Source organism: Protomyctophum parallelum, assembly GCF_964188405.1.
Source record: "Protomyctophum parallelum genome assembly, chromosome: 7".
Lineage (NCBI taxonomy): Eukaryota > Metazoa > Chordata > Actinopteri > Myctophiformes > Myctophidae > Protomyctophum > Protomyctophum parallelum.
Window position 1 is genome coordinate 21,913,660 of NC_139705.1, and position 27,436 is coordinate 21,941,095.

The window sequence follows — 27,436 nt, forward strand, 5'->3', positions numbered from 1 at the left end:
TAGAGGTGACACTGAAAGATATAATTAGGATAATTAGAAGTCCCAATAGAATAGGCCTATGCCTACTATAGAATTATATTGGAAATTTGGAAAACCCTTTAGGAATTAGGATTCTAATACGATTTTCGAAATCCTATAGGATTCTTATAGGACTTTCATATAGAAATTCTATTGGAACGTTTTAAAATGTTCATAATACTATAGGATAGGATTCTAATAGGATTTTCGAAATCCTATAAGATCCTATTAGAAATATTGAAAATACTATAGGATTTATTTTCCCCACTATAGGCTACTCAGTTATATTGTGTGGTCTTCAGTGAAAGATTAGAGCCAGGCACAAATTGAGGGGAAAACACTCATCCTTTTTTGAACCAAGAGACTTCTCAGCCTGAGTTTTCATGTCAGGGACCCCCAAATTGACACTAATTAGCCTGTGGACCCCCATTTGAAAATAATATGCCAGGGACCCCCATAAGAGAGGATTTTTACAGCTCTAGCAGTGATTCCAACCTGTTCACTGAAGTATTTAAAGTGGAGTTTGCATGCAGAATGACGATCTGTATAGTGGCGAGTCGCTATTCTTTGAGTTCTGACAAACTTGGAAAAAATGCTCATGCTTGGTTTTGAACAAAGAACCTTTTTTTTTTTTTACAAAGAACTGGTTTACAAAGCACTGGCCTATTATCTATTATCTCGAGGACCACAAAAGCATGCAAGGTATTTGTTACAACCAATTACTTAGTATCTAGATAAGTGTGAAAATGTTCCAAACTTCCAAAAGATACATTTTTAACCACTCTTTACAGCAAAGCATCTTTTAAAGAACACAGGAAAAAGGTAAAATACCACAATGTAGGAATACTCTTTCTACTATTACTTATTATAGCCTCATAGAATTATAATTATGTATGTTTAGTTTTTGTGAAATCTGGCCAGCGAGAGGTCATTTGTAACCCGAGGCTGTAGACTTCAGGCATCAATAAAAAAAGAAAAATAGCATTATATTTAAAATGCATTTTATTTTCCTTTACAAGAAATAAAAGCAGACAAAGTAATAAGATGATGGGTAGGGGGAGGGGAAAAGCTGTATATAAAGAGATGCAACCTCTGGCGTCATCAAAAAAATATGTACAATTCAAAATAACATCCATACAAAACATGCCACATACAATAAAAATGATCATTATATTTATTCATATTCCCTAAAAGTATCTCTGCTGTACAGAATGCAACATCTTTTTAAAAAGTAGGTTAGGTTAAAAAAAAAAGAAAAAAAAAAACTTCAACTTGAGCAAACTCTTTATTAAATTATAAGATATGCAGAGAACTTAAATTAAGATCCAAAGAAGTTAAAAATTATTCAGGCTAAAATCCAGTGAGCGGCAAAATGTCGTGTCATGGTCTTCCCTTGCAATATAAACATACCAAAAAATATATATATATATACTGTATATCACTGCCTCGGACACTTGATCAATGTCTACCACTTTAGAGAAGAACTCCATTATATACTACAAGAGTGCAATCCATTCTCAGGTAAGCATGGGATTAACTTTGAGTATTACATCATAACGTACATTAGGCCAAGTAACCATTTCACAAGGTATACCAACACATTCACTTCTATTGGGAAGATTTTAAAAGAAAAAGGAGCAAAAAAACACTAATCAGAACAGTATCATCCTAAGGGAATTCAAGATTTTCCATTCAAACTGTATATCAATCCAATTGCGATGAATTAAGGGACATATTTTGGTACTCAACAAGCAGTAGCATAAATAAAAATGGGGAAAAAAACACATGAACAATATTACATAAATACACAAATACTATGCACCTTTGTACTGCTGCTGCTTTACGCCATAAGTGACTTTCATATCTAATAACCATGACTTTCCACACAGATCCTTTCTTAATGTTGTCGTTATCTTGGCTTCCCGTCCCAAGCTTTTGGAGAAGACCAGACATTTTCAAATAACCATTTGTTTTGTTTTTTAATTAACAAACTGTCTTTGAAAGCTTATAGCAAAAAACACTAATAGAAAAACAGGTAAATGCAAAAACACTCTGGTTCATATACATATCAAGATATTAGTTTGCCATTTTACATATATTTATATATATACAGCTTCATCTTTATGATAAAATGATATCCAGTGGTTGAATTGTCTCAATTTTATTTCTCTACATCTTTTACTTTGATTAAAAAGGGGTTGGATAAAGAGTTTGCTGTCCCCCCGCCCACCCCCCTAATGTGTATATATATTTATATACAGTTTGTACACTTTTGCATTTTTTATCATGTGAGGTCTTAGGTTAGAAGGAAGAGGAAACAAAGTAATAAGGGAAGGTGGAGTCTTAGTAAAGCTCCCTTCTTAAAAGATTTACTTTGTCATTCATCTTTCCGAGAAATGAAAACAAATGCCCTTATCTTTACAAAAAGAAACCAACAAAAAACAACAACCCAAGTCTTCCCCTGCCACTGGTTCAGCCTCAAGACGACGGTACCAACCACTAGAAAAAGAAAAAAAAACACACTAAGAGGGAAGCAGATACACTGTAGGCTGTACTCGCGGCAGAGAAAGACTCATTACAGTAAAGTTTAAACAGTCCATTACATGGTTTAGAAGATGACATGATTCAGGGTTCAAGGTTGAGAGAAGATTGAGATGTAGGCATGAAAAGCATTAAAAAGGGATAGTAGTCGGGCATCCACCGGCTAGTTTTAATCAACTGTGACCTGAACACATGTGACAATGAAGCATAATTTTCCTTCAAGCGGTTGGTTGGACTTTGATAGTCTTTCCAAGACTACAGTATCCATCTGTGATCCTAAAGCTGTGGAAGCTATCACCCACATTAGTCTGTAAGCGATCATAGAAAGAGGTGGATGCTATTGTGCTTTCACACACCAAGATGAAGCATGATTTCTAAATTCATAAATATAAATGAGAAACAAAAACAAAAAAAGCTAACATGAAATTCTAAGATGATCTGATGGCATTACAGGACTCCTGTTAAGCTTCTGATTGTGATCTTAATGCAATATCTTATCAAAACTGTCATATATTTCCTCTGTATAAATAACTTGTGAGTAATAATAATAATTATTATTATGTTGGCTCATTATTGTAAATCATCATCAGCATAGAGTAGATAGAGCAAACCTGCTGCTAAAGTTTCCCTGCTTGTCCGAGAAGGCTAAGGAGTGATTTATGCTTCTGCAACAAAGTGTAGTGTGGCATATCGCTTGACAAAAACTTATTTTCAGCTGAAAAAGTGCCAACGGTGATGCGTTTTCAGTTATGAAAACATTTTTGTTGCACAATAAATCACAAAACATTGTCATTGATGCATAAATCAGGCTCAAGCCCTGTAAAAACACCCCCTTCCCTCCCCTCCCTCCCCATGTTCCACAGTAGCAGTTAACAGTTTTTGTACAAAGCAGTCACTTCCCACTAAATCAATGAGGTAGACTGGGTCCAACTAAACCCACCTTTAGACTCCAGACACTCATAAAAACACCTGGCGCCTCTGGAGCCAGAGGTCAATAGCATCTGAACTTATATCATACATCTTAACCATCGATCATACATAGTTCTATGCAGAGCCACATCAGGATTGTCTAGCGAGCCGATATCCGTGTTGTCTTCATTGATGACTTTAAGGGAAAGTGTCCTTTTTTCCTGGGAGGTAAGGGAGGAAGGGAGGTAGGGGTGTAGGAGAAGAAGTAGGTCCGACTTAAAACATAAAAATGCATTAGTTCACTTCTTAAAATGGCTTTTGATTTTCTCAAAGTACTGATATTGGAAAGAAGAAAGGAGGATCCGATTCTTTTGGTAGATGAGCATTGTTTCCAGCCATAGTAAGTTTATTGAGAGGGTGCAGTAGAGAAGAGGGTTGCTTTTGGCAGAGGAAAGAGTAATCCACTAGTCCAAAGAGAAAAAGATTGTCCCACCATTAGGCTGCTGTTAGTGGAGGTGGTTGGTTGCTTTTTTTTCATCTTTTAAATCTGTTAATGCTCTTTCAAACCTTTGGCTGCAGGTGTGAACGCTATATATAGTCTTTCATAGAGGCGTGTCTCCCTCCGTGTATTTCAGAACAGCTTATGCACTGGGTAAGTACTAGGATTCAAAAAAAGGCTTTGGCGCAGGAGTGTTCTGGCACCAATGAGAAGGGAAGTCTCTTTTTTTCTCTCGTTTTCTTTCCTGTTAATTCATCCACTTTCGGCAATTCCAGGCTCCACAATGGCAAGGGATCTTGTGCTGATCGTCCTCAAAGTCGAACTGATAGTCGTATGTCAGCTGAAACAAGCAGATGGAAATGATGAAGACTGCCGCCTAACAATTATTGAAAAACATCAAAATGATTGCAAAATTAATTTATTAGGGTCATCGACCATAGCCAAAAGTTATACTAAAATATTCTGAACACAAACATTTAAAATGATATCCGTTTGTTTATAGTCAAATGTGTAACTACATTCAAGCAACCTCAGGCTGTAGTGTTTCTTTGTATAAAAGCCTCGTGTTACAGGTAGCAAGCTCATGCAAAATAGTGGAGTGGAGACATGGCTGTTTGAATGGAGTGACTCCAGACATCTGGCCACTCATTTGGGTGCATGTTTATGAGAAGTGCCCTCCTTTTGTTCTTTGTGGAAAGGTGGGCCATCTGTAGCTTGTCCTTGACTTAAAGTTTTCAACTAAAATATGAGATTTGGTTTTAGTTATGCAGAAGTTCAAACGAACAGACACGCTATTACGAGGTCCTGTATTTTGTCTTTATCCGTTCCACATTTGAATGTCAATCTTCACATTGAAATTACTTCCATTTCTTCCCTAATGGGTTGAATTTTAATGGTGTTCAAATATTAAACCATTATTTGACAGCTCTATTGTACATGCGAGTTCACACTGTCTCGTTTCTTTCTTTTCTTTTTCCAATTATGTTTTACCGTATTCTTCCAATTTAGTGTTTGTGCCAATTCCTAATCCCCCATGTAGTCCCTGTCCCTACTGGTTGGTCATGGGAGGCCGTAGTAGACAGCCATATGTCTCATCTGATACACGTCAAATCGCTTCTTGGAGGATTCGAACCCCAGTTGCCACAGTGTTGGGTAGGAAGTTTACCCCTGTGGAGGATGCCCCATGCTGTCCGAGTTTCTACAGCACTCACCTCTTCTCCCTTTGGGATCCTGCGACTTGAGATGATGATAATTTTGTCCTCTTTGTCAAATGTTACAACCTCTGCAACACAGTTCGGGGCACAGGAGTGGTTGACATATCTGTGGCAAAAAAATAAAATTAAGTTAATGGTGAATAAGACGAGGACAAGCACATCAAATAGAGATAGATCAAGCAGTAACACGCACCGAGCTGGGCCGCCTGTCAAAGTGGCATCAATCACTTGCTCATTGTTGATACGGAACATGTAGATCCCACGGTTCTATGGCAGGAGAAGTGAAGAAAAAACGGAACGAATAATACTCACATATTATTCATGGAGACAACTTTGTTACGTGGATATTAATTGTATAGATTAAAAGTTTTTGGTATTGAACATTGAAGATAACATGATTAAATACTTAATTTCTGTTTGATTTGTCTTTTAGCCTACATAATAAAAATAATTGCACAGGGCAGATATGACAAATTATTGACATATAATCGTATCCAATCGTTTATAAATGTTCAGACATTTTCATGACAATTATGCAAAAATAATGGCGATTATCTCAAATAATTGCAATTAGGCGATTACATAATAATTGTGACAGTCAGCATACCGACTCCTCGTAGATCTTCTCTCGGCGGTTGGCCACTTCGTTGCGGATGACGGTGCCGATGTACTCGATGACCATGGTGTGCTTCTCCAGGTCCTTGGCGGCGTACAGACCCAGGCCCTGGATGCGGGAGCGCGCCAGGTACACGTTGGTCTTCCACTCGGTCTTCAGCCGCCGGTACTGGGAGGACTTGGAGTGGACGAACTGCTTGCTGTAGGGCGTGTTGATCTCCCCGGTAAAGGTGCTCTGGTAGGCCTTGGACATGCTGGTGCTGTTGAGAGTGTGGGGCCTGTGGAGGCAGAGAAGAGATGAGAATACAAGTAGGGCTGTCACGGTTACACATTTTAGATCTACATTGTACAATTTACAATTTAGGCATTTAGCAGACGCTCTTGATCCAGAGCGACTTACATTTAAGCAAAAACAAAAGCATGTCATACATCACATATATAAAAAGTAGTTATCATGAATCATGTATAAACTAAGAACGTAACAGTGGAGTATCTATGTCAACTATACATACTATACTATATTATATATTATACAATATACATGTGTACTATAAAGTGCTATGACTACATAAAATGCAATTCTAGTGCTGTCTACGTAACGAGCTATAAGTCTGTCTAAAATACTATCTAAGTTGACATAAAATGCTATCTAAGGGGCTAGGCTAGGGCAAGTGCTACGGGCCATGGTGGAGTCTGAAAAGGTGGGTTTTCAGACTACGGCGGAAGATTGGGAGTGAGGCTGCAGTTCTGACTGTGATAGGAAGTGCATTCCATAGTTTTGGAGCCAGAAGGGAGAAGAGTTTGGGACGTGTGGAGCGTTGTCCCGGCGTTTTTAGTGAAGGTACCTCCAGCTTCCCTGCGTTGGCTGATCTGAGTGCGCGGGAGGGTTTGTAGGGTACGATCATACTTGTGAGATATGGGGGAGCCATGCCTTTGTTTGCTTTGAATGCCAGCATCAGAGTTTTGTATTCTGTGCGGGCAGCGGCCGGGAGCCAATGGAGGGAGCGGAGAATTGTAGATCAACTATTGTAGATTCTACAAGTTTACAACACGTCACAAAGTGACACGTTGTACGCTTGCAAATCTGCCATTTTTGAAAAAAAATATTTTCAACAAGGATCCGATTGCAGATTATGCAATCTCAAATAATTGTGATTAGGCGGTTATGTAATATTTGTGACAGGCCTAAATACAGGTCTTAAGTGGGGTCATTTACTTTGAAGCATTGTGTGCCACAGCATGTTAGGATGTTGTTCTCACCTCTTGCAGTGCGTGAGGACCCGGGGTTCCGAACGGGCAGACCCAGAGGGGTTGATCATGAGAGGGAGCTCCATCAGAGGGTGGCGGCCGTAGCGGAACTGGTAGTTCTGGCAATTCTCTACTCCAGGCAACTAAACACACAAACACATATATGAGTTTTATATACAGTACGTGCATTTTGTCTCCGTTAGGACTCGGGAGGAACACCCACGTCTAAAAATGTTGCTGTTCAGGATTCAAATTCAAGCATCAAAAGTATAGCAGATCTACAAGCTTGCGGAGCTTTTACTTTTGTGTGACACTGTAGTATGATCAAGTAGGGCGTTAATTTACAGAAAAAGTTAGAATATAGAGTTAAGTGGTGACAGTAACAATATGTATATTCATTCATCTTTCAGTCAACCAAATATTGCCTTCAGTGGTCACAAGAATAATAGTAATCAAATAAGTGAACGGACGGACGGAAGGATGGACGACGTGATGACTACATTTCAGGTAGAGGCCCTAAAACCTTATTATTGATGGGCTAAGATTAAGTTAAAATTGTATTTGTATATTATACTTGTCATAATAACTATTATTCTTATTACAGAAGGGAAATAACTGTACCAGCGTTTTGCTCTCAAATTCTTACCGACTCAGTGATGCGCATAACAGCGTGGATGGTGAGGCCATACATCTCTTCTCCCTTGACGTGGTCAGTGAACAACTTCAACATGCCGTTATCGTACCGAAGTTTCGCCACCTCCTGGACCACCCGGTCCCAGATGCCTGAGGAGAAAACAACACAGGACAGGGTTAGATGCTGGCCGTCACACCTTCTCTGATGAACACGGATGAGTGCGGGGACAGTTCTACTGGACGTACCCTCTGGGCTGTTGTCGCGGTAGTGCAAGTCCTCCATGCCATGCTCCAGCACTCGCACCTCGAACAGAGGCTGAGTATCGGTCTCGTTGATGCGACAGCGGTATCGACATCGCTTGTTGGGCACGCGCGTACTCCAGTAGATGCGAGTGGCCTCGTAACCCACAGGAAAGATGGCGGTGGAGGAATGGAAATTGGCCATTTGGGACGGCAGAAGTTGGCCAATAGCGTGGAAGATGAGGCCACCCACGCGGAACAAGTGGATGCGGTCACCTCGCTGTAAGATGCTGGCGATCTGCTTGACCTCATCACGCTCGATGTAAACACGGCGGAAAACTGCAAAAGTACTAAGCTCCTCGTCAGTAGCGGCCTTCAACTTGTGCTGGGTGCACAACATGGTCTTGTCCTTGAAGAACATGCAGCGCGCCCGTATGGCACAGGCAAAGTGGTAGACGTTGGGACAGCGCAACCTGTTGCAGCTATTGGTCGCACCCGTTTTCTGACAGTAGGCGCATCGGGTACGCAAGCCACGACGCAGAGCCACCTCCACGTTAATGAGGGCGCCACCCTGCGTCTCATACACCTCGGTGGACCAGAGGGCACAGTTGAGGTGCACCCAAAGGTCCACGTCTATGTTGAGCAGACGAGCTGGCCCATCTGTCGCTCCATCCCCCTCCTCATGACAGAAGCAACACTTCCGTTTGTCTCGCGGCAGCTTGTCTGGCCGAAGAGCAATGCGCAGGCGCTCCATTAGCTCCGACACCTCGCGGCTGTTCTCCTTTTTGGAACCACCCCTGCGGATAGTGATAACAATCTGAAGGCGCTTCCAGCGAATCCCCTTCCACTTCTTCACTTTGGGCTGCACCACAAACTCATCTGGAGAATGGGGCCTGCGCTGCTTGATGGCTTTAGGGGACACCTCCATTGTGGTTGGGGAATCCTTGGGTGGGAGGGCTGGCTCGGTTGCAGAGTCGTCTTCCGTTGCAGCAGGGGTTAAAGCATCTTCACTAGGAGCAGTAGGATCAAGAGCTGTGGAGGCAGCAGCGACTGGATCCGTATCTGTGTTTGTTTCTGGAGCAGCTGCAGCAGGTTCCGTGGTATCTGTTGGTTCAGCATCAACAGGAGTAGTAATAGCTTCCTGCTCAGGTTCAGTCTTGATCTGAACTGAGGGACTGGAGGGAGAAGGCGAGGGAGAAGCTGGCTTGGTGGGATTTTCAGCTTCGCTAGTGGGAGCTGGGGCAGACGGCGAAGGAGGGGGTGGAGGAGAGGGCGAAGGAGGTGGAGATTCCTCTATGGGGATAATTGGAAGGTGGCGCACATCCAAGTCGCTCACATTGGTGGTGTAACAGTGCTGTACCGGTTTGTCCTCTTGCTCAGAAAGTTCCTGAGAAAAATTAAGTACCAGTATATGAGAGTCCACAAAATGAGTGTCATACAAGATGCTAGTCTCAGAGCACCTTTGATCATAAGGAATTATATGGACCTTTGAGTTCGGCAAAGTTATGCAATGACTGACCTGTTTGATGAGTGAGAGAATATCGACCTGTTTCTTCAAAGTGCAGCCTGGAAGGGACACATCGAACTGCCTCAGCCATTCATCCTGACTCTGTGAAGCACCGTCCTTTACACAAAGCGCCCCTGGGAAAAAAATAAAACACCATGTCACCATCAGGACACTGTTATTCACTGAATCTATCGTCGTGCCTTAATAACATCCGAGTCCTAGAAATACATGGGTCTGCATCACGTTATACAAATACCTGGCTGTTCAGGGCCCTTTCCTGGCATAGCAGTGCCAGGTGTGCCAGGGCTGGGAGGGAAGGTCACCTCATAGGAACCTGGCATCCGTATGTGAAGTAGCTGGGCCATCGCCACCATGACATGGTTCAGATTCTGAACAAGGAATAAGAGAGAGAAGTTAATGTTAAGAGTTATACTTATGCTAGAGGGAACGCCAACAACGATCTGGTAACACCCACCTATAGAACAAACATGGGTAAATTATCTTTCTACAGCACTGCCAGCAAAGTGTGGAATGCCCTGACACCATCCCTTAAAAATGTGGCTTCCTTCAAAACAGGCCTAAAAGATCCATGTTTCAGTAGGCCAAAGGGGGAAGTAAATCTCACTTCTCATAGAAAGGTGATGGCATTCACTGCCTGTTTACATACATAGTGTACGACTGTACCCGTACGGTTGGAGTGTGCACGCTTATCCGACATACCATAGGATGGACATGCGGAAAACGATCAGATTAAGGTTGGCGAACATTCGTTAAGGTTGGCGAACATGCACTGCTCCCGTGCTTGCGGTTATGGTTAGGTTAGGGTTTGAGGTAGGTTGTCGTTGTCGGACCAATAGTATGTTGAAACTAAAGCCTGTACCCGTACGGTTTGCATTTCTGTTTAATAGAATGAATCAATGTCAACTATTGAGTACAGATCAAAGTGGTCAAACAGGGAGCAGTCACTGTACCTTTGCTGCTGCAGATGACAGTGTGAAGGTGACTGACACCTCATTGTTCTGTACCTTTGCTGCTGCAGATGACAGTGTGAAGGTGACTGACACCTCATTGTTCTTGTTCACTGTACCTTTGCTGCTGCAGATGACAGTGTGAAGGTGACTGACACCTCATTGTTCTGTACCTTTGCTGCTGCAGATGACAGTGTGAAGGTGACTGACACCTCATTGTTCTGTACCTTTGCTGCTGCAGATGACAGTGTGAAGGTGACTGACACCTCATTGTTCTTGTTCACTGTACCTTTGCTGCTGCAGATGACAGTGTGAAGGTGACTGACACCTCGTTGTTCTTGGCCTTGTCCCAGTGGTTGGATGTGGAGACCATCTTGTTGCCATCAGCTGCTTCTAGCGGTTTGTTCTCTGGAAATGCTAAACGGAAGGAAAGCAATGTTACATCATTCAGGCTTGCAACGGTAAATGGCCAGATGTAGTTCAGACATTCTTGAAGGAAGGATTGTGTACATGATTATTATGGGGGGGGGGAAAGAGTAAAGAAGCTTCAATCTTGTAGAGAGAATATTCATTCTGTAAAATATTATTATTTATTATTAATATCATTATTTATTAATTGCATACCGGTAATTACATTTTTACTTAATTTGCTAATTCTGGGGCTGTGCTGTATGGACTTGGACATACCTGAATATTTATGCTATACAATATGAATTATTTAAAATTCCACAGACATCTTGTGTTGTGTTTACACTTTACAGTGAACTAAAGACAGTTGCTTTCAGGCAACCTGAAAGCAAACTTCACCTGCCTGAATGTTTTATTTATCTACTTGGCAGTCAGCAACCGTTCGTGTCAACCCCTGATATCCCTTTGGCAAAAATAGCTCATCTATAAGCTCACAATGCGTCAGGTTGCAACGTATTCTCAACAAACTGAATAGGGACACTAGAGTTCATGTGGTTAATTCATTTTTGTGGCTAGAACTATTCATTAAGACAGCCTGCTGTCAGCGTCCTACCTGGGATCGCAGATCGAGGTATGAGGGGGATGATGGGAGATATTGCTCTCTCCGTCTCCTCCTCTTTTGGTTCCCTAAGCCGAGGGAAACGTGGCGTCTCTTCACCTACGTTACTTTCAGGGGAGGAAGCTGGGATGATGCTTTCTGGGGCATCCTCGTCATCACTCTCCATCCTGAAATTAAGACGTTTGTATGAGTTTTCTGCAACACTGCAGAGGGAAAGTGTCATCATACCATGGAAATACACAGGCTACATATTGTACCTGATGTCCTCATTCTGGTTATGCGGCGGGGTGGGGAGAGCTGCTAGAATGTCCACACTCTTCACCTCTTCTGCAACAGAAAAGACAAATTGGAGCACATTTAACAACATGAACATAGAATCCCTAGTCTGGGTTGCTAGAAAAGGGCGAACGTCTGAGGAACATGGGCAAATATTCTGCAAAAAATAGCAGATCTACAAGCTCACAACATCACGTTGTGGTTTGAGTTTTCTTGCCGATAACGAAGTTATAAGGAACAAGGAAAAGTCTTACCCATAGCATCCTCTGTAGTTTGGGTCTCTTTCTGGCCCCCAGACATGTCCTCCACAGTAGTAACGCCATTGAGCAGCTTGTGCTGCACCGAGGGTGGTGGTGTAGGGGGCAATGAGGATGGGGGAGTTGGTGGGTTGCTGAGGTTACTCTGTAAAGACAAGTAGCAGCATCAGTACTTCTGCAAATAGTACAACTATTAATAACCAAGGGTTAGGGTTAGGGTTAGGGTTGAAACATATTATTCAGACTTGCAACTTGTGTAGTCCTCAAAAAAAAAAGAAGGCATGTGACAATCAGGAGATTGTGTACATGATTTGGGAAAACAGATTAAAGAAGCTTCAAGCTTGTAGGGAGAATATTCTGTAACATATTGACATATTTATTAATTACATAAAACCTTCTGTCAATTAGTCCGGAACCAGAATGTCCTTCATTAAACAGCTAACCTATTAAATGTCCCATACCTAATGTGTATTATACGTCGCTATATACACATCAGTAATTCAACAAAAGGCTTGTTACTACCTTAGTGAGCAGCTGGGAGTAATAGTCAGGGATGTTATCCAGCACGGCATTTCCAAAGGAGCCCTTCAACTGAGTCTTGCCATTGGCAGGGCTGCTGCCGAATGGGGCAAACAGGTCCAGACTGGCCGTTATCGATGGCTCCATCAGGGGCAGCAGAGAGAGGCCCTGCAGGGTTAAAGATCTTCAAATCAACCACTCAAACACAAACAAACGAGGGCTGCAACTAGAAATTATCTTCATAGCGATCATTCTATTCATTACTTTTTCCATTTATAAATTTCAATGAAGCTTTGTCGCACAATGGTGTCATGCAGCCATAGTGAAAATAGCACCTTTCATGACATGAAAATAGCAGAAAAGGCAATTTGATTAACTGTTGTACCCCTAAAACAAACAAGCAGGCAGACCGTAATGATCTGACCTGTTTCAGCTGTTTCACCAGGGCTTCAGCACTCTTTCCAACCTCTTCCTTCTTGTTCTTCTTGCGTGCATTCGGCCCTCGGTCCCCAGCAGGCTTATTGCTGCGCTTGGCCTTTGTTACGGGAGCTCTTTTCGTGATGGACTGCAGATCCTGTGAAGAGTCGAGAACATGGCTTATTAAGCATTCGCCGAACATTTCCCATCAACTTAATGAGTATAAATATTGAATGAATGCATGGACGAATACTTGCCTCCATATTGCGTGGGGTCCCTTGTAGTTTCTGCTCCAGCATGGCCAGTTTGCTGTTGATGTGGCCATTGATCTCATTGTGGATGCCTTCAGAGGGCCTCTGAGCGGCCAGCTGCAGGTTCTTAGTTCTCAAGAGTTTCTGGAGTAGCTGCTGGCCAGTCTCCGTTCTCACACCTTGATGCCCAGCGTCTACAAATCCAGTAGTAGGATTCACTAGCTCACCAGTGGCTTCTCTCTTTATAGCCCCGGGGTTAGCCTCACCTCCTCCTCCACCATCGCACTGCACTTCTCTTGGCTCTTGCTTGATGTTCTGCAGGGTTATTTTACACAGGTCCCCTTCTCTGGAACCAGGCTGTGGACGAGCGGCGTGGGCCCCGTGCTGTGGAGGCTGTCTCTGGGCATTGTCACATTGCTGCGGCCCATTGGGAGGAACTGGGGCCATATGAGAGATTTCATTTCCTGACATCTGAGGTTCTGCTTTTAGGCTTGGGTTATCAAGTGGACTCTTGGCCATTGGAGACCTGAGTGGGGATGCCCTGACTTGACTGTACGGGCTCCCGCATCCAGCTCCGCCATCGGCAACGGAAGGAGACGAGACATGCGTTGAATACGGTGTGCCCGGGGTGACTGGCCCCCTCGGAGAGCCAGAATGGGATGGAGACCCCTGCAAGCGGCTTGCTGCAGCTGCCATTTGGGCTTGCTGTTGTTGCTGGTTGGGCGTGGGCGGTCGTATCCCCATAGCCTGCACCATGGCATGGCGCTGAGGGTCGCCAGGAGAGTTGGGCAGCGGTTGGCGAGGTGAAATGGGCCTGACCATAGGTACTTGTCCTCTCATCATCTGCTGTTGCTGCATCATCCCCAATTGTAAATGCTGCTGTTGTTGCCCAGGTACCATCAATCCCTGCTGCATATGAGGAGCAACACCCGGTTGCTGTCCGATTATGCCGGGCTGTTGTGGAGAGCCCAATGCTCCCGGTTTCCCCATGGGACCATATGGCATCTGCTGCCCTTCCATGCCTGGCATCCGCTGTCCCACCTGTCCCGGAGCCATCTGAGGTCTCATCTGGCCCGGCTGTGCCTGGGCCATGGACATCCTCAGCATCTGGCCCTGTTGGAGTTGCCGCTGGGCAATCATGGCCTGGATGTGTTGGATCTGCTGGTTTGGGGGAAGGTTGCGGAGCTGGGGGTTCTGGGCGATGATAGCCTGGATGTTGATGGGGGTGCGGATCTGTCCGGATGGAACCCCAGGCCTCTGCAGGAGCATCCCTTGCTGCTGCGCTCTCATCATTCCCATCATAGCCTGCTGCTTCTGTTGCTGAGCCATGAGGGCTTGCTGTTGTGGACTAGGATGGTTCATCATAACAGGCTGAGTCTGACCAAGGGGGTTCTGCCCCATGACATTCTGCATCTGGCCCATTCCTTCATGCTGTTGTTGTATGTTGGGCTCTTGTGATGGTTGCATAGCATTCTGACCAGATTGTTGTTGCTGCTGCTGTTGTTGCTGCTGCTGCTGCTGCTGTTGCTGCAGCTGATGCTGTTGCTGCAGCTGCTGTTGCTGCAGCTGCTGCTGTTGTACTAAGAATTCCATCTGCTGCCCTTCCTCCTTGACTTTGACCAGCCCAGTCTTGTCAGCGTTGAGGGAAATCTGCCTCTGGAGTTGAACTTGCTGTTGCTGCTGATGTTGTGGTTGTACTTGGTTTCCAACAAAACCTGACTGTTGCTGAGGTACAGATTGAGCTTTTTGCTGTTGTTGCTGGGCCATTAGGGCCTGATTAAGTTGCTGCTGCTGCTGTTGTTGTTGCTGCTGCTGTTGTTGCAGCTGCTGTTGTTGTTGTTGCTGCTGCTGCTGCAGTTGTTGCTGCTGCTGCTGTTGTTGTCCCGTCTCATTCTGCTGATCTGCAGAGCCTGGTTGGCTCAACTGACTGGGTGTGGAGGGACCACTGTGTTGTAACGGCGTGGCAGGACCAGGACTGAGGATCCCTCCGTCTTTTGGGCCAGAGTTCTGAACATCCTGGGAAAAGCCCTGCTGCGAGCCCTCGTTAGCACCACCCTGTGGTTGCGGTGTGACTCTATTCCCTCCTGCTGAAGGGGAGGAACTCATCTGAGGGGTAGAGGGTTGAGAGAGTGCCCCTTGCTCTTGGTTTGGTTGATTTATTAAGCCCTGTGTTGGTTGCTGTCTGTGCTGTGCCATCTGCTGCTGCTGTTGTAGCTGGATTTTAGCAGCATTCTGCTGTTGTTGCTGCTGAGACAAAAGCATGCGCTGGGCCAGGATGTTCTGTTGTTGTGGCGTTAGCTGTGCCTGAGGTCCCCTGAGGCCAGGATGACCTGGAGATCCAACCAATCCCTGTTGTCCCAACAACATCTGAGGCCGCTGTTGCTGTTGAGGAGGCCCAATGGGTGGGTTCCCAATCATTCCGGGTTGACCTGCCATCATGCCCGGAAGCTGGTTCATGGGCTGGGCTCCAGGCTGACCAACTATGCCCTGGGACACCTGCATCATGCCCTGTTGATTGGGCTGGTTAGGCAGCATTCCCTGTTGTATGTTTGGTTGCTGTTGGGCCATGAGTGGGTTGCCCATCATGCCAGGCTGTGGTTGAGTCATCATGCCAGGTTGTTGGCCTGGGTGTGGCATCGGTTGCTGACCCATCATCACCTGTTGCTGCTGCTGTTGGAGCTTGGCCATCTGCATCCTGTGTTGAAGCTGTCTTTCTTGGAGAAGCCTGGGGTCTGCTCCTTGCATTCCAGCCCCCTGTGGGAAAAACCCTGGAGGAGCGCCAGGAGGAACAGGGGCTCTGGCTCCCAGAGCTCCAGGGTGCTGGGGCTGGCCTCCTCCTCCCATGAAGGGCTGTCCTTGAGGCATCCTGACTGGCATTCCACCTTGTGGCAGTATGCCAGGGTGCTGGCCCATCATCGGAGCGCCCTGTTGGCCCATCATCTTGGAGAGCATGTGAGGCGGGCCCTGCTGCGTGGAGGGCCCTGGTGATAGGAGACCTGAGCCCTGTTGGTGCTGTTGCTGCTTGGTTCTGTACTCAGATATGAGGTTGGTGTGTTCCTTCTGCTGTTTACGCACCTAAAACACATGTGAAACAATGTTGAGAACATACGACATATGATTGTAAAATAAAGTTGATTATTGTAATACTTTCATTGTAATCTTTCCAAAAAAAATCATGTCTTATTTGCAGTTGACAATATTTCATTTTAACTTCAAGCTAGGCCTACTTATTTTTTTAAGAAAGTTGCATGCATGGTTTCTTGTCTGCTATTTTTATTTGCGAGTGCGCTTTGTCTGACTGATTATAATTTTAAGTATTGTGCTGAGATTGCTGTAGTCTACTAAAATATTTGTTACTACTGATCTCCGGATTTTATAACGACACAATCAAATGTAATGTTGGAATTAACGGTTATGTTATTGGTCCTTTCAATAAAAGGGCATATGAAAGTCAAAACTTCAAATTCATGACTAAGCTATACAATGTCTCCGCCCACAGGATCTATGATGAACTGCAGCTTGCGGTTATGAAAGGGCAAAAGTATTATTCCTAATTTTTAAACACATTTTTGAGGGGCAGCTATAGATTTTTGTCCCAACACAAACATAAAATGTCATTGACAATGAATGGAGAATTTACGTCATATGTGTCAGTCTGAGCAAATCGGTATTTTTGTCCTAACAAAATGTCATTGACAATGAATGGAGAATGTGGCCTGGGCCATGACTCAGCGGTCCAGGCACCTTGGCTGGTAATCCAGTCTGGCAGTGTGCCGCGGGTTCGACTCCCGATCCCCACGGCCTTTACTGCATGTCTTCCCCCCCATCTCTCTCCCCATTTCCTGTCAGCCTACTGTCTGTCCCTCCATAAAATATATAAAATAAAGGCGAAAGCCACAAAAACAAAAATTATTATATATATATTTTTAAAAGAGAATTTACATCATATGTAGAATGTAGATGAGCAAATCAGTATTTTTGTTAAATTCCCAATTGACAATGAATGGAGAATTTACGCGATATGTAGACGAGCAAATTGGCTATTTTGGTCATACACAAAATAAATTCCCATTAACAATGAAGCAATAGACAATTAGAGAAAATAGACATGTTACATCATGACGATAAGAGCGCCCCTCACTTCACACAGGTGTGATTTTTTGAAAGAAAACATTCAGAGCTTTGTTCAGAAACAACAAAGAATGTTTGAAGCCTAAAGAATTGCACTGCGGTGCTTGCTTACATACCTGGTCCAGCTGTTTCTGGATCTTGCTCTGCTCTTCTGTAACCAGCTTGAGTTTCTCTGCGTCAGTCTCTGCAAACTCCCTCCCAGCTTTCTTAGCGGTCCTCTGCTTGGCACACAGTGCCTTGCGAGACTTGCGATGAGCTCCGATCTGTTCCTCTAAAAACTTCAATTGCATCTGGAGTAACTGCTGAGTGTGAAGAAGCCATTCCTCATACTGGTGCTGTTCAGCGTCATCTGAAGTGGAAGAGAACCAGTTTATGAGACATTTATAAAACAATATGGAGGAATCCATTCTGACAAATGAAGTCATATTTTGACTAAAACATACTGATGATTCCTTGCACAAACTGGGGCGGATTGGGCTTTGACAGCATTGGATCACTGGTTTCTCCCTCCTAGAAACACACACAGAAAATATACCAACCACATATACCACAAAATACATCCATGTTTCAGTAGGAGCAAAACTGACTGGCTTATATAATTTCAAAAACAACAAAACATACTTTAGGTGGTCCAGATGCAAGCTGACTCTGTGCATCTGTTCCTGGGGCAGATGCCAGTCTCTGGGCAAGAAGAGAAACTTGTTGCCTGGGAAAGAACACAATTGAAATCAGAACAAATGGCTGTACTGGTATGGGGTTCTCGTGACCATATGATGAGCACAAATCCAAAGTAAAAGTCATATAAATGAAAGAATAGACATATAATACAAGTACCTGTTTATGCCTGGTGGGACACCCATTGGCTCCTGTGCCAACACTCTTTTGATACCCTTCAACGCTACCATCTTTGCCTTGGCAATGGGATCCATGTCGTCAGTAACAAATTTGTCTAAATCTGCAATACATACAAGTAGGGGGGAAACACAACCAAATTAGTATATATAATGCCACTGATGGCAGTCTTTAACACAGTCTGTTAAAAGGATATTTTGCGATTTGTAATTTTTGCGGGAAGTTAGATTGGCTTCTCACAAAAATTAAGACAACACCATGGATTCCCATAACACCAATTAAATGTCATCCTATCAGCAGATAGAGGTAAACCCTCTACTACTGTCCTAAACAAAAATGGGTGCTGGGAAGCTCATTATTTCCAGCCAATGAACAAATGTGCTGGAATATTGTACATTTGTAAAGGGCATATCTTGACAATTGAGTAGCATTGGCATTGGAGGTACTGTATATGCAAACTACCACATATAATCTTTCTAGTTGTGATTACCTTTATCAGGAAAGAAGTTGTTGGCCAGAGGGGGTTGTTTGAGCATCTGCTGTGGCTGCTGTTGATGATTGAGACCTGGATGGATCGCTCCCATCCTCATCATTGCTTGCTGCTGAGCCATGGCCATGTGAGGTCCCATGAGCCTCTGCTGTTGCTGCAGCAGCATGTGTGGTGGTCGGGGTACCATCCCCGCCTGGCCCATCATTGCCTGGGGTGGTGGGCGGTGGTGCTGTTGCAGCATTATGTGAGCAGGTGCCTGTGGGGTAGGTTGCTGTCCTGGGATGCCATGCATATGAGCAGCCATGCCTTCCTGGTGGAGGGAGCTCAGCTGTTGTTGCTGCTGCTGCTGTTGTTGCTGTTGCTTCTGAAGCTCTTTCTTCTCGTGCTCCAGTAAATCCTGGATCAGAAGAGGTAACTCGCCATCTAAAGAGCTCTCAACCTTGGCCAGATCCACAGCAGGGGAGTGCTGGCCCCCGACATCAGGCAGATCATTCCCCATGTCTGAGTGATGAGTGGCCGGGGTGAAAGACAGGGGATCACCCTGGCCTGGCAAAGGATATTGAAGTCCTCCAAGCCGAACAGAACTGAGTGACGCAGACCCATTTTCTTTCTTGGGCGTTGTCGCACCAAGTAGCATGGACACAGCCTCGCCCATTTCATCCTTCACTGTGGTCTGTGGAGCCTCCAGCTTGATTTTGATGTTACCTATAGTCTCTGCAGAGGGCGGCTGTGAAGCAGCCGAGCCCCCAGTAGGGGCTGTGGTGAGTGACTTCTGTCCTGGTTCCACCTTGGGCTTAAATTCCACTTTGACACTTTCGGCTTCCACCAACCTGAGCTGGTCTGAGAACACGTCCTTGGGGTCTCCTTGGTCTAGTTCAGGGTCTGTGTAAGCCAGCAGGTCAAACTCGTCACTGTTGAGCAGGTCATCCAGGTGTGGGTCATTGGTTTCCAGATTGTCCAGGTTGCCCAGGTCATCATCTCCTTTGTCAGTGTCCAGGTCTAGGTTGCCCAGGTCATCCTCGTCTTCTACCCCTCCGTCTCCAGGGGCGTCGCCCAGTCCCTCCAGGTCAGGCTCCGGGAGGTCATCACTGGGGTCCACTGAGCTTGTCTGGGCCTCAGCACTGGGTGGTGGAGGCTGCTGTTGAATGCTAGGAGTGTTGGCGCTGGCACTGGTGACCTGAGGCTGGACTTGTTGCTGTTGTTGTGAGGGGCCAGGAGCCTGCTGCTGCTGTGGCAGTAACATGGATAATCCACCAAGCTGTGAGTCATTAGATCCCTCTACTTGAGTGTCAACAGTCTGAGCTATGGGATGCTGCTGATGAGCGTAAGGTGCTGTCATGTCCTGCTGAGGGATATAGAGACGTGGTCTGGCCTGGGGCCCTCTGGGCATGAACTGGGGTCCCAGGGCCAATCTCTGGGAGTTGTGCCTCAATTCGATGAACTGTGGCGGGGGTCCCTGCCCCATGGCTTGCATGGCCTCTCCTCCTGAACCTGGCATCATGGTACGAGGGTTTGCCATGCCCTGTATTGCCTGCATGTTGACAGCAGGGTTCAGATGGTGCCTAGGGCCCATAGCCTCCATGCCCGGCTGTGGGAACCGCCGTGGACCACCAGGGGCATGGCCTTGCCACTGAGGAGGGAATGGAGCACGGCTATACATGTCCTGGGGATGTGTGGGCCCTGATGGTCTGTAAGAGAAATACATAAGAAAATGTGTAAAACATATATTACGGCGCACTTGAGGAATGCTCAAACAAGGTCTCAGGAATCAAACTAAGCAGCCAGTGACGTTCTTTTAAGTTTAAAAGCACCATCAGACTGGAATAAGCAACCTATTTTACTTAGATCAATTACCTCATTTCATATCTTCAAGACTTCTTTGCTTGCTTTTCTTAAATCCCCATGTCCTTGATTACTACATTATACAATTGAGAGTATTTGTTTTTCGTTCTCTTTTTTTTTTTTTTTTTTTTTTTTTTTTTGCGGCTTACGCCTTTTTATTGATTTTTGAAGGGACAGACAGTAGGCTGACAGGAAACGGGAGAGAGATGGGGGGATGACATGCAGTAAAGGCCGTGTCGGGCTCGGGAGTCGAACCCGCGGCACACTGCGACTGGATTACCAGTCCGGTGCCCAGACCGTTACGCCACGGCCTGGGCTTCGTTCTCTCTTTTGATGACATGGGTAGCAGCTGTAGTGTGGTCTGGGATGGTGGGAGAGCCCTTATGTGTATGTTTATATTCTTGTTGATGTAATGTTCATTGGTGTGTGTGTGTGTGTGTGTGTGTGTGTGTGTGTTAGATCCTTTCATTGACTCACTGTGTGTGTGTTGTGCTCGAGGACCCCGTTGAAAACAAGACGATGCATCTCAAGGGGTTTATCCTCCAATTAAAAGTTTGGGTCGGGAAAAGGATATAAAAGGAGCGCTAGCGGCACAGACACTATGCTGCTCCGTACACCAAACCGGATCAAAGTCATTTTGAAAATGCATTTGAAAGGATCGAGTCTGACACGATTCCACGTCATCTACCACACATTGGAAGGCTTTGATTAAGCTAGATGGGTTTCAGTAGATGTCAAATTCTTTTCATAGAAGATATCATTTTACATGATGTAAAAGTATCTTGGGAAGAAATAACGAATGCAGTTACATCTGTCACTCGTCTTATGAGAAGAGTTGCTCAGTGAGCTCATGAGCAAAATTCCTATTGGCCAGATGAGCGGCCTGCGGACCTAGACCGGGGTGGTTCATCGCAGATAGATAGCAGACACACGAATACAGTCACAGATCAGCCATTTATCTATGAAATGAGATACACTATAATATACTTTAGTACAATGGTCTACGAATGGCAAAGTTCTGCAGACAGTCGACTGGACTCTCCATTCACTGTAGCCTACATTTCTGCTTCCTGTTTTAAACAAACTGTCAGAGACTCCAACACTGGAAATCTGTCAGCAACAGTCAAATCGCTTGAAATGTTTGGTTTGATTGCTTAATAAATTGATTGAATACTTTATTCGACAGAAATGTGAAACAGCAACAGAGTACAGTCAAACACTTTGTCTAAAAGAATAGCCTTGCAGTCTTGTTTACATTCGGGTCCTAAGTATTAAATTCATTAAAAAAGAAATGTGTGTGTGTGTGTTATGTCCAAGTATTATGCCACCAAATGTATTTTCTGTTTTCATCGCACAATACGTCCTTTTTTTTAATAAGAATTATAATTTACACAAAGATTTAAAGGACAATGCGCTACATAAAACAGTATAACACAAGCCTCACTAATTGAACATGTTTACCGTAGTGCATTGGGATCCATCATCCCAGGGGCTCCTGGAGGTGGAGGACGAATGTGCTTGTCCTCCATGCCAACAGTCATCGGTATCTTGGTTGCCAGAGCAGCTTGGGCTGCAGCAGCAGCAGCAGCAATACGGTCCTAAAAGAGTAACCAATAGAATAGTCAAAGTTAATAAACAGCAGTAAACATCAACTACACACGCTTAATGTTATGTTTGTCGCAACAACAAATGTGTACCTGTGGATAAGGTGGCGGTGCCCTATGGGCCTTGTCTTGTTGAAAGCCTGCTACTTCTGCTCCAGGCCAGCCAGGGGCAGCACTGATAGCAGCAGCAGCCTCCTTCTCTTGTCTCAGGGAGTTCCTTTGCATTTGTTGTCGAATTAAGAACTCCCTCAGTTTCTGGCGCTGCAAGGTAAATGTAACATTCATTAGTGGCACATCTTTAACCTGAATGACAATGGACTTTTCATAGATCTTCTGTGTATGAATGAATATACCTGTCTGTGCTTCTCCAATTCAGAGGGGCTGAGGCCCACTAAGGCGGGGTCCAGCACTGTTGACATGTCAGGCATTTCTTGAGTGCCTGGCATAGCTGGCTGATGAGATGCCTCTGGAGGGCGGACAGTTGTGGGGCCCTGTGGTCCAGCAGGCGGCAGCACCCTGGAGTTGAAGTTATCTGCCCCCATAGCCTGCTGTGCTTGTTGCTGAGGTTGCTGTAGCTGAGCCTGAGCCATCTGTGCTGGCTGCTGGGTCATTTGATAGCTGGGACTGCGACTGTATGAAGGATGAGCTGAGGGCTTCCCAGCAAGAGGATCACCCATTGGGTTGTTGGTGGGCGGAGCAGAGGGCGGTGGATTATTGTGATGTGGTGAGCCTCTGTAACTGGGAGTTCCATCCGGGGCAGCAGAGGTGGGACGAGGTGGCTTATGGAGAGCAGCAAAAGGGTCTCTAGATTGAGGCCTCGAGGGCGGCTGCGCCGAGTAGGGGTCGGGAGACTGAAAACGAGGGGTAGCAGGAGACTGGACTGAGTAAGCGTCATTGGAGTGGCCGCCTGGGGTGAGAGGAGACTGACAGCTACTCTGTGACTGGGGGCTGGAGGGCACCCTGGAGCAGGGCTCCGGTTGGGTTATAGCGTGTCTCTGGGGAACAGGGGAGCTACTACCACCTGACTGAGGTCGCGGAGTGAGCGGTGGCTGGCCGTACGGGTCAGAGAACGGAGCGGAGGGAGACTGCCTATAACTCTCAGAAGGGTGGCCGGGGGAAGCTCCTGGATGAAGTGCCCCACCCTCCCCTTGGTGCATCCGTGGCGTCATAGGTGCCTTGAACAAACCGTCCCCGGACTCTAGCATGCCAGCAGGGGAGCCAGCAGCTAGGTCAGGCCGTCCGACCGAAGAAGAGCGGGGAGAAGGTGCACTCATGTCGGCCCTGTACTGCCCCATACCACCAGGTGAGGAGGCCACCGCGGAAGGGGATGCGGCTGAGACATATTCTGGCCGTCCAATTCCTGACTGGCCTCTGAAAGGGTCTCCATAGTGGGTGCTGTGGGGTGGGGAGAATAGAGGTGATTCCCCATGCCCACCACCCCGTGACCGAGGGCTCTCTGGGGGTCCTAAGGACTCTTGAGAGCTTTGATGTGTCAGGTGACCCTGTTGCTGCTGCAGCTGAGATCTGAAGTAAGGGTCAACCTGCTGGGCCCGCCGAGGCGTTCCCGGGGTCCCTGGTTGCATGTCGAAAGGGCCGAGGCTGGCCGGACGTCCCTGAGGAGGACCCTGTGGGCCGGAAGGGGGATAACCTGAGGATGAGGCCTGCAAGGGACTGGCCCCGGCCTGGGAAAAGGCGTTACTTGGGTGTGACTGAGGATGGGGCGACTGAGGCGGGAGCTTGGCAAAGGGATCTGTCCGGATTTCAGCCGACCCCGGAGTCTTGACAGGACCGTCGGGGAAAAAGGCGGGAGAAGATCCTGAATCCGGGTGAAAGGGAAAGGGACTCTCTGCAGAGCTGGGTTGTGAAGGGGTGGACACGGATCCTGAAGGAGGAGGGATCTGGAGGTGAAGACTGGGCCTTTCTGTCTTCACCCGCCCTGGCTCCACCTTGATCGGCCTGCATACCTGACTCTCCGCTTGCTGTGAGAGGAGCAGAGATAGAAACAGCTCTAAGAAAAAGGATCAAAAGAACGGCCTGGATACAAACAATTCTACACGGTTCAGTGTAGAGTTTGTACAGTTCATTCTTCATAATGCAAGGTGAAGCTTCCACTTGCCTTCTGTGCCTTGTTGATCCGCTGAGCTGCTCGGTTATCTTTGGCCTTTTGCTAAAGATGAAAAATCAACCATTAGAAATTACAAATATTTGCAGACGTTTCCCTTGAAGCTGCTGTGAAGTTAATTTTGTTAAAGTGGTGTGATACTCTTGTGTAGGCCACGATTATCCACTACAAATAGGCTATTTTCTGCTTGTATTGACTTCCACGTAGCCAGAGAACAAAACTTTAAATCAGTTGAAACCGTTTGAATTCCACCGACTTATTCCATACGAGTGTAAACCGAAAGAGAGGGCTGGTACTTCAGTAATACATTCAGTGTCCACGACAGACACACATTCAGGCATGTGTGTCTGAATGTGGGGCATTCATTTAGTCAGAGAATAACTTTCTAACTTGACTAAGGATAGAGGTAATTAAAGGGGCCTGAATGAGCAGCGATTATTTTCCCCCATGGTCAATTAAGGAAATATTGGACTGGAATATTGGACTGGAATATTGGATATTCTTCATAAGCCACATATGTTCCAAAGATGTTGACGTTGAAATGGGATTTTTCAGACATAAATGTATAAAGATAATTTCCATTATCATCCATTATCATCTTTGTTCAAGACCCGTCTGTGTCAGCAACACACTCTCGTGAGTCGTGGGATTGGCCATCTTGAGAATAATAAAGATCTTTCTTTGGTATAGGGTCAGCCTGCCATGATTTTACCCGTCTATAATTTTAAAACTGTGCAGGAAAACATACTACAACACTCAGCCTAGGGTTTCATGTCCCTTTAAGTACATATATGCACTAAAAATAAAGGATTACATAATGACTTCCCAATGGCTTTTAAAATGAAAAGTTCAGACAACTTACCAGAAAAGGAACTTTGTCAGCAGCCGATACCTTTCTCCAGATCTTCATGATCTGTTTACAACGACTGGCCCAGTCTGAAACAGAGTAAACGCAAAGCGCTGTATCACGGGTTGATTTAAGGACTACTGTATGTCAAATTGCTGGTTCAGTCAGAGGCATAAATCCAATGCCAGTGAGAACTTTAGGTCAATTCCCATGGACCAGAGACCTTCAAAAGGGGGTCCGGGACCCCTAGGGGGTCCTCAGAGTTAATACAGAAGGATAGAATCTTTTTCTTTTTTACATCAATCACTTGAACCCTAGCTTCCCTATTCTGAGGGGAACATTATCCGAAAACGGCAGATCTACAATACACATTAACATGCATCCAACACAACACTACACAATGATAGTGTTGTTAAACAAGTCTATAAAATCTATGAAAACGTTTAATCTGCAACACAATTTTATACAACATGTAGTGGGGGTCCTTGGCCTGAAAAACATTTAAAAATATAAAACGTTTGAGGAACCCTGCCATAGACTCACCTGGATAATCCTGCCTGAGCGTGGGGAAATTAGTGTTGGCAAAGAGCACAGGGGAAATGGTGGAGAGTTCTCCCAGCTCCTCGTCTTTCTCCCAGCGCTGGAGGCTCCGCTGGTTGTAGGACAGCCCGTCGCCCTCAGCCTCAGTGGGGGTGGGTGGCGTGGAAGGGGTGGCTGGAGTAGAGGGAGTGGCCCAGGGGCTCTCCTCTGTACCATCTGGACTGAAGAGCCCTCCTCCTCGGTCCCTGTACAGCAGCAAGGTACAAAACACTGCATGATCTCTCTGAGAGACCTTCGTAAAACAATGACATTTGGAGCATTGTAGAGTTGCTTTTTTAACACATGTCAAGGGTCATTTGTTATGTACAAAACACTGCATGATCTCTCTGAGAGACCTTTGTAAAACAATATGACATTTGGAGCATTGTAGAGTTGCTTTTTTAACGCATGTCAAGGGTCATTTGTTATGTACAAAACACTGCATGATCTCTCTGAGAGACCTTTGTAAAACAATATGACATTTGGAGCATTGTAGAATTGCTTTTTTTACCGCATGTCAAAGAATGGAGACTGAGAAAGGCCTGGGAAACCGTCCATCACTCCAGCAGAGGGCAGGGACCCTATAAAATATTTTTTTGTGTCAAGACAAACTTACTTGAAACCTATCAAACGTCTGCCACATTATACAAAGTTCTCCCAACAAGTGGTGATGATTTTCAGACCGGTTCAATAATTGATCCCTCTCCCTGTACGCTCACCTGAGAGGAGAGGTCTCTGTGGCAAAGCACTGCGGCTGAGCTCTCCCTTGTTGCCCTCTAGAATGGGCTTCATGCCCTCCAAAGTAGATACTTCAGACACACCCAAAACCTTCCGGAAAAACTGTTCAGAGTCCTGATTCTCCACCCCCTGAGGAAGACCTAGGGCATACGGTGTACATTTAAATGATTATTTATTTTTTTATATATGAAATTGTTCTCTTAATGTAGTGCTTCCAAATAAGCCCCCAAACCCTACCTTCACTTTTCTTTTCTGTATCAGAGTCGTGAGTATCAATTGAGGCCTGGTCCATCACAGATGAAGATGGTGCAGAAACTCCTACAAACATATGAAAAATAATAAGAATAATAAAAACAAATACAAGCTTATCTCTATTGCTTTATATGAAATACATACTAAAACACGTCTGCCTTGTCCTTAAATTACTTGGCATATTAGCCATTTCAAAATATTTCACTTGGAATGTCTACAGAAGCCAAAACTGCACACTGCAGCAGCTGGAGTTATAAGACGCAAAGGAAATTAATAAAATAACTTTCTTCCCCAAATACACTAAACTCATAATTGCAATAAAATGTATTTCTAGCCTAAATTGTGGCGTGTTATATCGGCTCATGTAAGGTTGGTCACTAGCCTCATTATCATAACGGCTAGTGAACAAAACACCGTTACTGTTCAAAACAGACTCACCTGCTCCCTCTCCCTGAGTTAGGGGTGTTTCACCTCCCTCCTGCTTGAGAAACAGAGTAGCTTCCACCACCCGATCCTTTGCCTCAGCTGAGAACACAAATATGCAAGTCAGACACATTAATTAAAGCTAAATAAATTCTCACGACTGAAAACGTTTGCATGACCAAGTCCTAATGTGATTTGTGCACATCTGATGTGTGATTTGTGCACATCTGAACATATTGCTAGCTTGACCACTTGCTTTAATCTTAAACTACACATCTACCGTAGATAGGCTATTTTCGCTGTTTCATGCTTCCATAAAAGACATGCTGACTGCTATTTAATCCAAATCAGTTGTGGCAACTGAGAACTTTAATCCATGCAGACACTATGTATTGAACCATGTGACAAATCATCTGA

The 27,436-nt window shown here is 45.2% G+C and overlaps 1 protein-coding gene across 6 annotated transcripts in view; it reads right to left on the minus strand.

Annotated features, from left to right (window-relative positions):
• Positions 1-1,040: 1,040 nt before the first annotated feature.
• Positions 1,041-27,436, minus strand: part of kmt2d (lysine (K)-specific methyltransferase 2D) — a 43,500-nt gene continuing 17,104 nt past the window's right edge. For 5 of the 6 annotated variants that reach the window (XM_083770021.1, XM_083770019.1, XM_083770020.1 and 2 more), the window contains exons 25-55: positions 27,035-27,121; positions 26,582-26,662; positions 26,326-26,484; positions 26,118-26,187; positions 25,571-25,812; positions 25,043-25,116; positions 24,171-24,225; positions 22,412-24,033; positions 22,152-22,319; positions 21,916-22,052; positions 18,613-20,300; positions 18,105-18,225; positions 17,892-17,976; positions 17,714-17,780; positions 17,387-17,619; positions 13,146-16,214; positions 12,896-13,045; positions 12,475-12,639; positions 11,950-12,097; positions 11,677-11,746; positions 11,414-11,586; positions 10,682-10,809; positions 9,681-9,813; positions 9,437-9,558; positions 7,924-9,304; positions 7,691-7,827; positions 7,057-7,187; positions 5,789-6,074; positions 5,375-5,448; positions 5,179-5,287; positions 1,041-4,307 (exon numbers count right to left, since the gene is read on the minus strand). In XM_083770021.1, coding sequence (XP_083626147.1) covers positions 4,215-4,307; positions 5,179-5,287; positions 5,375-5,448; positions 5,789-6,074; positions 7,057-7,187; positions 7,691-7,827; positions 7,924-9,304; positions 9,437-9,558; positions 9,681-9,813; positions 10,682-10,809; positions 11,414-11,586; positions 11,677-11,746; positions 11,950-12,097; positions 12,475-12,639; positions 12,896-13,045; positions 13,146-16,214; positions 17,387-17,619; positions 17,714-17,780; positions 17,892-17,976; positions 18,105-18,225; positions 18,613-20,300; positions 21,916-22,052; positions 22,152-22,319; positions 22,412-24,033; positions 24,171-24,225; positions 25,043-25,116; positions 25,571-25,812; positions 26,118-26,187; positions 26,326-26,484; positions 26,582-26,662; positions 27,035-27,121 — 11,258 coding nt within the window. In that variant the 3' untranslated portion in view covers positions 1,041-4,214. The remainder of the gene's footprint in view (positions 4,308-5,178; positions 5,288-5,374; positions 5,449-5,788; positions 6,075-7,056; positions 7,188-7,690; positions 7,828-7,923; positions 9,305-9,436; positions 9,559-9,680; positions 9,814-10,681; positions 10,810-11,413; positions 11,587-11,676; positions 11,747-11,949; positions 12,098-12,474; positions 12,640-12,895; positions 13,046-13,145; positions 16,215-17,386; positions 17,620-17,713; positions 17,781-17,891; positions 17,977-18,104; positions 18,226-18,612; positions 20,301-21,915; positions 22,053-22,151; positions 22,320-22,411; positions 24,034-24,170; positions 24,226-25,042; positions 25,117-25,570; positions 25,813-26,117; positions 26,188-26,325; positions 26,485-26,581; positions 26,663-27,034; positions 27,122-27,436) is intronic. The other variant, XM_083770022.1, reaches the window with a different exon arrangement.